Below are 12,303 nucleotides of genomic sequence, written 5' to 3' on the forward strand. Positions count from 1 at the left end.
CTGCCAGCATCTCCAAATGTACCACTCTTCTACTTCGTGGTTTCCCAATGGTTTGTATGCAGTAGATGGTGTCACTGATCTTCTTCACAACTTTGTACGGGCCTTCCCAACTGCACAGAAATTTGGTTGGAACACCTTTCCGCCGGTGAGGGTTGTATAACAGTACCAAATCTCCCGCCAAGAAACCTTTCGAATTATTGTTCTCATCGTACCTGTGTTTCATCGTACTACTCAATACCCTGGTTCGTTCCTACACACCCTGTTGTTTGGCCAATGAACTACTTCGTAGAGCTTGCGCTGGACGGATTTGCTTTGCATAATCAGTATCGTTCCCACGTTTCCCAACAGTAGTGCGCTCTGGCTTGAAACTACCCTCGCATTCTTTCTGGGAAATTCGTTGCTTCGGTTTTGTGCATCCATGAGGTTTTGTCAATGCCAGTATTTCTCTCGTAGGTACTTTTGATTTTGCTTTATTTGGCCTATTCGATCTATCAACCTTTGCCTTTGACTTTCGTGGTCTTCGTCGAGTCTTTTCCACCAGTACTCGATAACTACTGAACTGTTTCTGCACACTGAAGTTAAGTGGTATATCCTGGTTCTTATAACGCATCACCCTTCTCTGCATATCGATCTTGATGTCATGGTCAACCAAGAAGTCCACTCCCAATATGACTTCATCAACGATCTCCGCCACAATGAATTTGTGTAAAACCATGACCTTTCCAATTAATACCTCACATACCACTTCTCCTTGGACTTGGTTATACTCGCCAGTGACCGTACGCAATCTTGATCCAGGTAACGGTTTTACTCTCCTGTTAACAAAGTCAGATCGGATTAAGGATTGAGATGCGCCCGTATCTATAGTCAGTACACACTCCTTGCCATCCAGCTTTCCTTTGACGGCAAGACTGCTCGATATTCTTCCAGCATTTCAGATAAGATATCTGCATGTGCTTGTGCGTTTCTCTCAGCTGCGTGTACCTCCATATGTGTAGACATAATGATTGATTCGTTTATGTACCTACATAATGATTAAATTACTGATGTAAATTCATGTCACTGCTTAGCATCGGCTTAGAGATAGCAGCACCCCTTACTTTTGCTAATATTCGTAACAATATGTAAATGTGACCTAAGGCACATCTTTAAATTCATTACTCGCTTTTTACCCAAGAATTTCTTTTTTTGCAAATTAGATATCGATAATTAATATATGTTCTCAATCAGGACAATAATTAACATCTTGAAAACTATTTTAAGTTCTCAACTAGCTAATTAGAACGTGACAATTAATGTATAACCTAAAGTATTAATAGATTACCTAATTAATTTTTCTAGATAAAATATCTGTCGCGCGATCTTAAAGGCTAGTTGTAACAGTAAGTTTGAGCGCATAGCACGTGTATTCAGTTTTCTCTTCAACCATAGATTTATAAACAAAGTGAAAATGACAAGTGAAGCATCGGGTATGTAACAATTTATATTAATATATTTTTTTCCTAAGCTCACGGCGTTTTGTGCTTGTAATTTTTTATAGAAACAATCCTTTTTGTAATTTCCAATTTTTCGAATTAGTGAAGGTCAAGGTGTTGCTTTAAAAAAGTATTTCCTATCGGAAGTATGTTAGACGTTTAGTTTTCACAACAAAAAGGTAACAATCCTGATAGGGCACAACTGAACATTGAGTGGCTGCATCCTATGAGTTTTGCCGTTTTTATATGGATGTGTATATGTACCGGGACCAGCAGATGGTAGCGCTTTTCATGAATCTCCTCATAAGGCTCTGATAGTACCGCGAGATGTTGAGGATGTTAATGATCCGTTCGTTTGCAGGGTCCCAACCGCCAGGGCGCCCAATAAAAACGTCTACACACTGACCACGAAGCAAAACGCCGTCAGCTGGTCAGTTACAGGCTGGTATTTTTCTAGCTTCTGGTGCCGAGCCTTTTTGAAGGATTACTTTGCCGCGTATGACGTTGGCAGGTCTTAGACTGTAAGCGGTACCGTGGAAGCCTTCTACTATTCTATTTACTATTCACGTTACCGCGACATGTGGGACGTTGTTGTGACACCGCTGTGGTTTAGAGAAGTTGGGAACGCAATGGTTAAATACATGGGACAGGGTCTCCAAGTCTCTTCCGTATTTGCGACAGCGCTTATCTGTGTCTATCAGCTATCTCTTTGCGGCGTTCAGCGGTAGGAAATTTAGGCGTGCCCTATGTATAAATCGCCAGTCGCAGAAGCGGAAAAATTTCACAGATCGGAAAAAGTGATAAGATACTGGGGTTTTCCTCGTCACTTCGAAGACTTTGCTTTGGTCCCGTTTATTTATAAAAGTGGCCTTGTAATGTTCCTCATACCGCGGTTACAAATTCCCGGGTTACGCTCGGAATAACGTCGTTAGTTATGACTAGTTTTGTGACTTACCGTTGTGAATTCAATAAGTAGAAGCTAAAATTAGCATTCCAGTGTCAGGCCTGCCACGCCGTCGAAATTTATAAACAAGAAAAAAATATCAAGTGAAAAGCAAGATAAATGCAAACGGATGATCTTAATTAGAGTCGGCTCAGCACCAAAATGTGGACTTTAATAATTCGCAAAGGCAACAATGTGACCTATATTAAGGGGAGACTCATTGACTACACTGAATAGAGGGAAGCGAATCGAAAGTTATACAAAAACAAGTAAGGAAGGCTAAGTTCGGGTGTAACCGAACATTACATACTCAGTTGAGAGCTGTGGAGACAGAGTAAGGGAAATCACCATGTTGTAAAAGGAACCTAGGGTAACCCTGGAATGTGCCTGTATGACATGTGTATCAAATGGAAGGTATTAAAGAGTATTTTAAGAGGAAGTGGGCTATAGATCTATAGATGGACGCCATTTAGGGATATCGCCATAAAGGTGGACCAGGCCTGACTCGAGAATTTGTTTGTACGATATGGGTATCAAATGAAAGGTGTTAATGAGTATTTTAAAAGGGAGTGGGCCTTAGTTCTATAGGTGGATGCCTTTTCGAGATATCGCCATAAAGGTGGGCCAGGGGTGACTCTAGAATTTTTTGTACTATATGGGTATCAAATGAAAGGTGCTAATAAGTATTTTAAAAGGGAGTGGGCCTTAGTTCTATAGGTGGTTGCCCTTTCGAGATATCGCCACAAAGGTGGGCCAGGGGTGACTCTAGAATTTTTGTGTACGATATGGGTATCAAATGAAAGGTGTTAATGAGTATTTTAAAAGGGTGTGGGCCTTAGTTCTATAGGTGGACGCCTTTTCGAGATATCGACATAAAGGTGGACCAGGGGTGACTCTGGAATTTGTTTATACGATATGGGTATCAAATGAAAGGTGTTAATGAGTATTTTAAAAGGGAGTAGGCATTAGTTCTATAGGTGGATGCCTTTTCGAGATACCCCATAAAGGTGGGCCAGGGATGACTCTAGAATTTTTTTTACTATATGGGTATCAAATGAAAGGTGTTAATGAGTATTTTAAAAGGGAGTGGGCCTTAGTTCTATAGGTGGTTGCCCTTTCGAGATATCGCCATAAAGGTGGGCCAGGGGTGACTAGAATTTGTTTATACGATATGGGTATCAAATGAAAGGTGTTAATGAGTATTTTAAAAGGGAGTGGGCCTTAGTTCTATAGGTGGATGCCTTTTCGAGATATCGCCATAAAGGTGGGCCAGGGGTGACTCTAGAATTTTTTTAGTATATGGGTATCAAATGAAAGGTGTTAATGAGTATTTTAAAAGGGCGTGGGCCTTAGTTCTATAGGTGGACGCCTTTTCGAGATATCGCCACAAAGGTGGGCCAGGGGTGACTCTAGAATTTTTGTGTACGATATGGGTATCAAATGAAAGGTGTTAATGAGTATTTTAAAAGGGTGTGGGCCTTAGTTCTATAGGTGGACACCTTTTCGAGATATCGACATAAAGGTGGACCAGGGGTGACTCTAGAATTTGTTTATACGATATGGGTATCAAATGAAAGGTGTTAATAAGTATTTTTAAAGGGTGTGGGCCTTAGTTATATAGGTGGATTCCTTTTCGAGATATCGACATAAAGGTGGACCAGTGGTGACTCTACGATATGGGTATCAAATGAAAGGTGTTAATGAGTATTTTAAAAACGAGTGGGCCTTAGTTCTAAATGTGGACGCCTTTCGAGATATCTCCATAAACGTGGACCAGGGGTGGCTCTAGAATGTGTTTGTACGATATGGGTATCAAATTAAAGGAATTAATGAGGGTTTTAAAAGGGAGTGGCCCTTAGTTGTATATGTGAAGGCGTTTTCGAGATATCTACCAAAATGTGGACCAGGGTGATACAGAACATCATCTGTCGGGTACCGCTAATTTATTTATATATGAAATACCACGTACAGTATTCCTTCCAAGATTCCAAGGACTTTTGATTTCGCCCTGCAAAACTTTTTCATTTTCTTCTACTTAATGTAGTAGGTGTCACACCCATTTTACCAAGTTTTTTTCTAAAGTTATATTTTGCGTCAATAGACCAATACAATTACCATGTTTCATTCCTTTTTTCGTATTTGGTATACAATTATGGCATTTTTTTCATTTTTCGTAAGTTTCGATATAGAAAAAGTGGGCGTGGTCATAGTCGGATTTCGGCCATTTTTTACACCAATACAAGGTGAGTTCAGATAAGTACGTGAATTGAGTTTAGTAAAGATATATCGATTTTTGCTCAAGTTATCGTGTTAACGGCCAAGCGGAAGGACAGACGGTCGACTGTGTATAAAAACTGGGCGCGGCTTCAACCGATTTCGCCCTTTTTCCCAGAAAACAGTTATCGTCCTAGGAGCTAAGCCTCTACCAAATTTCACAAGGATTGGTTAATTTTTGTTCGACTGATGATTTTTATATATGGAAGTCTATATCTATCTCGATTCCTTTATACCTGTACAACCAACCGTTATGCAATCAAAGTTAATATACTCCGTGAGCTCTGCTCAACTGAGTATAATAAGTAAGCTAGTCTTAATTTGTTTCCACCTCTTCATGAACCTGCAGGCAAAGAGATTGGTATGAGACCTATCACATACCGAGCATTAAATTAAAGATATCCATCACAGTTCCGATTCAATTAGGTATATCATAAGGGCTCACAACCTCGCTCGAGACCTGTGGTAGATTGAAATAACTACTCCCCTAACAAGACTTTGCCTTTTAAAAATACTATCGATGCAGACCTGTGATAAGTTCAGGAAATGTGCCCTTTCATAAGATCCCTTAGATAAATTTCCATCAAAAGCATGATTCGCTTTCGTTTTAACAAGTTCAGAAATCTTAAAATCCTTTGATTATGTGAATTTACACATTTGCTTGAGAACTCATATGTACATCTAAATAACGTAAAGGATCGGGTCTGCTGTTAACTATGTCGATCCAGAAATAAGTAGATCCTAAAGGCTGCCAGATGACTTCAGCGTCTTTCAGGCAGAAATTATAGCCGTGAACAAAACACCACGAAGTCCGGAGGAAGCGTGCTTAAGCTGCTGTCGCGTTAGTATATATATTGATAGTCAGGCGGCGATTAAGGCAATAATCTCACACAGTACTTTATCAAGAAGTGGCCAGGAATACAAACAGAATTGGAAAAACTTCACTTAAGCCTGACCGTACATCAATACTGGGTTCCCGGTCACAAAGGGATAGAAAGTAACGAAAAAGTCGATGAGTTGGCAAAGAAGGGTGCAGTACTCGCTGAATCGGCGCAAGGCGTCCCAATCCATTTGGGAGAAATCAAAAGGAAACAGGAGTTGGATATGATCCATCAAGCAGGAAAGGCGTGGACAGAAGCGCGGGTCTGCAAAATTTCTAAGATCATGCGCAAATCCTACGATATTAGACTCACAAAGTGGATCATATCTCTGAAGATAGAAGACTTAAGGCTCACGATGGGCATATTAACTAGAAACTGTCTTCTGGCGTCATATGCCTTTAAGATAGGCATCGTCAGTAACCGCAGTTGTGTTCATGTTCGGCGCTCGCCAGGTCAAGGCTCCAGCTATAAGGGGCAACTGAGTTGTCAGATCCCGAGGCAGCAATTAAGATACGTCCTAGAGAACTTGTAGTATTGGCTAGAGGACTGAGTTATTCTATAACATAAGTCCTGACACCTAATTGGGGTTCTTCCGTTTGGTCTTCGAACAAATTCTGATAACACTATCGACACATTCATCTATGTGTATTTTAAAGAAAACTTGAACAAACTTATTAGGGCAACTCACTTCCAACACGCAAAACCGTCGTAACCATAAAAACCTCGAAAACAATTTTCCACAGGAGTTTGTGAGATTTTGCACGATATATGAGCTTTGCGAAGCAATTTCTGTTTTTCATGAACCCTTTCAGGGTAGTTCTTATTGTACACAGGTAAGCAATAAATATTGAAAATCTGCCAGTACCCTTAGGTCAATTATTTTCTCACTATGCCACTACGACCACAATAACATTTAAAAATTTTACCTTATTTATGTTTTTTTTTGCAAAAAGATTTGCTAGTTGAAACATTTAAATTAGATGGACGATTAAGCCCTTTTATTTCATTGCAATCAGCGGAAATCGTTTCGTCGTCAATGCCAAACTATTAAAATGAAATAGAAATTTAAGTTGGTTGTTGATTTTGGAACCGAATACCATACCTCTTTCTTTTGCCATCCGATAAGCTTTTCCCGAAATTCCACTCGAAGCCCCAATGGTGGAATAGCTTCTTTCAGATCTTCTTTTCTTAAGTATTTTAAACTCCTGTATGTTACTTGTGCAGCTATAAGCGTAAATGGAGATAATTAACAAATGCATTATTTAATATTATTTAATGCTCACCTTTTAAATATTCAAAGACATGTTCCAAATCAAAACCTTTAAGAAGCGCCTTTAATTTGTTCTCGTCGTTTTCTTCCTCGATCAGAAATGAATTTATTGTGTTATTAATAACTTTGCCACAACCTGAAGTTACATTAAACACTTCGCCAGAACATGGAGTTATATTAATTACTGCACTACCTATGGCGTAGAATACATTTTCAACAATTTCACTTTCCATTCTTACAAAATTCTTTTAAAAATCACCTTTTTATACTCAGTTGAGCAGAGCTCACAGAGTATATTAACTTTGATTGGATAAGGGTTGGTTGTACAGGTATAAAGGAATCGAGACAGATATAGACTTCCATATATCAAAATCATCAGTATCGAAAAAAAATTCGATTGAGCCATGTCCGTCCGTCCGTCCGTCTGTCCGTTAACACGATAACTTGAGTAAATTTGAGGTATCTTGATGAAATTTGGTATGTAGGTTCCTGGGCGCTCATCTCAGATCGCTATTTAAAATGAACGATATCGGACAATAACCACGCCCACATTTCGATATCGAAAATTTCGAAAAATTGAAAAAGTGCGATAATTCCTTACCAAATTCGGATAAAGCGATGAAACTTGTTAGGTGAGTTGAACTTATGACGCAGAATAGAAAACTAGTAAAATTTTGGACAATGGGCGTGGCACCGCCCACTTTTAAAAGAAGGTAATTTAGAAGTTTTGCAAGCTGTAATTTGGCAGTCGTTGAAGATATCATGATGAAATTTGGCAGGAACGTTACACTTATAACTATATGCCTGTCTAATAAAAATTAGAAAAATAGGAGAACGACCACGCCCACTTTTTAAAAAAATGTTTGTTTAAATTCAAATCTTAAAAGAAAAGTTAATATCTTTACAGTATATAAGTAAATTATGTCAACATTCAACTCCAGTAATGATATGGTGCAACAAAATACAAAAATAAAAGTGGCTCCGCCCTTTTTCATTTAATTTGTCTAGGATACTTTTAATGCCATAAGTCGAACAAAAATTTACAAATCCTTGTGAAATTTGGTAGAGGCTTAGATTCTAGGACTATAACTGTTTTCTGTGGAAAAGGGCGAAATCGTTGAAGCCACGCGCAGTTTTTATACACAGTCGACCGTCTGTCCTTCTGTTCGGCCGTTAACACGATAACTTGAGCAAAAATCGATATATCTTTACTAAACTCAGTGACGTACTTACCTGAACTCACTTTGTATTGGTGTAAAAATGGCCGAAATCCGACTATGACCACGCCCACTTTTTCGATATCGAAAATTACGAAAAATGAAAAAAATGCCATAATTATATACCAAATACGAAAAAAGGGATGAAACATGGTAATTGTATTGGTCTATTGACGCAAAATATAACTTTAGAAAAAAACTTGGTAAAATGGGTGTGACACCTACCATATTAAGTAGAAGAAAATGAAAAAGTTTTGCAGGGCGAAATCAAAAGCCCTTGGAATCTTGGAGGGAATACTGTTTGTGGTATTACATATATAAATAAATTAGCGGTACCCGACAGATGATGTTCTTGATCACCCTGGTCCACATTTTGGTCGATATCTCGAAAACGCCTTCACATATACAACTAAGGGCCACTCCCTTTCAAAACCTTCATTAATACCTTTAATTTGATACCCATATCGTACAAACAAATTCTAGAGTCACCCCTGGTCTACCTTTATGGAGATATCTCGAAAAGGCGTCCACCTATAGAACTAAGACCCACACCCTTTTAAAATACTCATTAACACCTTTCATTTGATACCCATATCGTAAAAACAAATTCTAGAGTCACCCCTGGTCCACGTTTATGGCGATATCTCGAAAAGGCATCCACCTATAGAACTAAGGCCCACGCCCTTTTAAAATACTCATTAACACCTTTCATTTGATATCCATATCGTACAAACAAATTCTAGAGTCACCCCTGGTCCACCTTTATGGCGATATTTCGAAAAGGCGTCCACCTATAGAACTAAGGCGCACGCCCTTTTAAAATACTCATTAACACCTTTCATTCGATACCCATATCGTACAAACAAATTCTAGAGTCACCCCTGGTCCACCTTTATGGCGATATCTCGAAAAGGCGTCCACCTATATAACTAAGGCCCACGCCCTTTTAAAATACTCATTAACACCTTTCATTTGATACCCATATTGTACAAACGCATTCTAGAGTCACCCCTGGTCCACTTTTATAACGATATTCCGAAAAGGCGTCCACCTATAGTACTATGGTCCACTTCTCTTAAAATACTCTTTAATACCTTCCATTTGATACACATGTCATACAAACACATTCCAGGGTTACCTACCCTAGGTTCTTTTTACAACATGGTGATTTTCCCTTATTTTGTCTCCACAGCTCTCAACTGAGTATGTAACGTTCGGTTACACACGAACTTAGCCTTCCTTACTTGTTAAATATTTGTTTAAAAATCGACTTCACGCGGCAACAATTTTTTATAAATGACGCTTCTGGTCATGCAGAAATGTAAATCAGTAAGCCATGAACCGTTATTCATTGTAGGTTTTGTTGCTACATACAATTTAAGAGAGTAAGATCTAACGCAAGATAATGTTGATTCAACAGTGTTATAATTTCAAATCGACAATAACAATGTTGCATTAAAAATGATTGTTGTAAATATTTAACAGAAAAATGAAACAATATCCGTTTGACATTATTTCTAGTTGGATCGACAATTAAATTTTTAAATCAACCTAAAAATTATTGTTTTGTCATTATTAAATGTTAAATCAAATAGTTTTTCTTGAACTTTGCACAAGTGTATAAATGACCCTGATAAAATTTATTTTAACAATTTAGTTTTTCTCTCAGTGTACGCGACTAAAGTGATAGGAAAACTAAAATAAAAAATCATTTATAAAACGCGGTCGGCCATTTCTGATTTTCAGTAAACACATTTGCCCTAGCGTTTTGAAGTTGGCATTAAAAATTTAGGTCCTTGAATTTATAAAGGAAATAAAAACCGACACACCAAAGATTGGAAAATAAGCTTGTCCTTTATATATTCGGAGTTGTTAACATTGTACTACAGATAATCATATTCGAGCTGCGGTAAAATAGATTAACGTCCACCAATTAGGAGATGTTATAACATGAAATCTGAATTGTCCAACTCTAGGACCAGATAACACTTTCATGCCTCTCTTGGCGTTAACGCCAAGCACGCTTTTGATTTTTATCATAAAATGAAACCGTATCTGCGTGCGACATCTCATCTTTAAGCACGGATAAATGTTATATTGAAGAGCCTCATCTTGATACTGCTATTATCAGAGATCATGTGTTTTTCTTTTCCTGCCCAATGTAATAGATTTGGAAGCGCCATATAATTTCTAAGCTTCTCCGTTCGTCGCATCTGGCTTTGCATTGTATCCTTTCTACAAATCGGTCAGGATATTCAAGAAAGTCATCAAACGTTTGAGATAATAGAGTTCTAATTCGAGATATATTGATAACTTTTTAACAGTCGGGTGACGTTCATGAATTTGCCTTTGAATCTGAATGTTTGGAAGCAATTTCAAAAAAATATAACAATAGTTGTTCATTTTGATAATAATGGGACATCATTACCTTAAAAGTGGGATTGTAGGCGGGTACATTAACAACTTGGGCTCTAAATGATGTCATTTGAAAGCATCTGTTATATTTTTGTGTATTCTCTAGAAAATGTTTTGATTGGATTGTATTTCCATAGATTCAAGAATAAAATGGCTCTGGCGGGTGGGTTAAAACGGGTAATTTCACTTTGCCACCAGCGCAGCATAAGCCGGGGGTTTCTGATAGAAATTTCAAAGCATTGCAATGCTGGCATACGACAGACAATGAGCCGATATCAACGTAGCGAAGATCTTTGTAGGCTATTGTGGAATCGTATTCGAAAGCAGCGCGATTCAAGCCTACGTTTATGACTGGTGTTCGAACAACATTTTGTTGAATTTGTGGTGGTGATTGTGCAGCGCGAACTTGTGCAATATGGGCACGTCTCTATTCATTTTCTTCTGCACGTTCCTCTTGCGTTTGATTATCACGGACATTCTGACTAATTATTGCACGGCGTGTACGTCGTCCAAGGTTTCATCGTCTAATAGGAGGCATTAGTCAAGCAAATAACTCTAGCTAAAATGCAATATAGTAAACTAATCCTATTAAAATAAAATTCTTAAAAAAAAAATACTTGCGGAATGAATGTATCGCAATATATGTCCGCAGTTCTAGGAGATAACCTCACTTTTTACACGCAAACTTATTTTCTTAAAAAATAATCGAATTGATAAATATCGCAATGGAATTTCAATTGATCGTAATGCTGGTACCGTTTGTGGATGTGATATGCGATACATGACTATCCGAAATCAGAAAAGTAAATCCATGAACACGAAAATCAGAAAAACTGGAATCAAATGCAGCAAGAAAAATAGCACATTTGTTTAATAAAAAATGACAATGAGAAAAGTGCACCTGTCAAATTACGCTCAACCTAAGCACAGCGCCATCTGTTATTTACCTCGTTAATTTCTCCATTCAAAATGCAATTTTATCACAATGAATTTCACAATTATTCGAAACTTACAGAAACACAGCACCATGCAAATCGGTCCTGCCGTTCTCAATTTTCGATTTCTCCAATTTTCCGAATTTTCCGCAGGGTTTTCCCAAAATTTTCTTTCGTAAAAACTTGCTCCAAGCAATTACGAAGAACTGAAAAAAAATTTTAGCCAAATCGGTCCTGCCGTTCTCAATTGATGAATTACTATACATTTTTTCACAACATTTTTATATATATAGATATGATCAAATGGACTTACAAAAGTTATATTGCAACAACAAAAAACCGTGATTAAAACACATTTTGCACTATTACGTGTTGTATTTATGACAAATTTCAAAGTTCATACAAATATTTATACTTAACTTGATTCATTTCATACAATGACTATGCAAATTTTTGCAATTTATATGTTAGTGTGAGTAACAGAAGATAGCTATTTTTAAATAAAAAACTCGTGTGCAAAACGTGATCAAATATTTGTTTCGTTTTTATTTAAATTATCACCAGTAGAATCTGAAGTGTAGTGTATTATTGTGACAGCAAATAGATGCAAATAGAATAACTATTAATTTCACAATTTTCGATAAGATAAATAAAAACCATTAACAATAGGGTGTTTAAAAATCAAGCGGAACCCATCTCACTTTTAAATTCTCCAAACAATTGCATGATAGAATTTGGTTTCACATCTTCCTGTTTGTAAAGATATGTGAATAAGATTACGGTATAGAAAATATGCTGACCTCTCATTTGAAAACACTGGTTTTAAAAATTAGAGACCTTGGCGTCTTTAATACCGGATCTTGCCAAGAGAGAGATTTTATTAGGGCGACTTA

The 12,303-nt window shown here is 37.6% G+C and overlaps 1 protein-coding gene across 1 annotated transcript in view; it reads left to right on the forward strand.

The window, feature by feature from the left end:
- Nucleotides 1-1,387: 1,387 nt before the first annotated feature.
- Nucleotides 1,388-12,303, forward strand: part of LOC137245624 (putative inorganic phosphate cotransporter) — a 129,940-nt gene continuing 119,024 nt past the window's right edge. The window contains exon 1 of the mRNA XM_067776589.1: nt 1,388-1,469. Within this exon, the coding sequence (XP_067632690.1) occupies nt 1,451-1,469 (19 nt within the window). The 5' untranslated portion in view covers nt 1,388-1,450. The remainder of the gene's footprint in view (nt 1,470-12,303) is intronic.

Source organism: Eurosta solidaginis, chromosome 3 (genome assembly GCF_040869045.1).
Source record: "Eurosta solidaginis isolate ZX-2024a chromosome 3, ASM4086904v1, whole genome shotgun sequence".
NCBI lineage: Eukaryota > Metazoa > Arthropoda > Insecta > Diptera > Tephritidae > Eurosta > Eurosta solidaginis.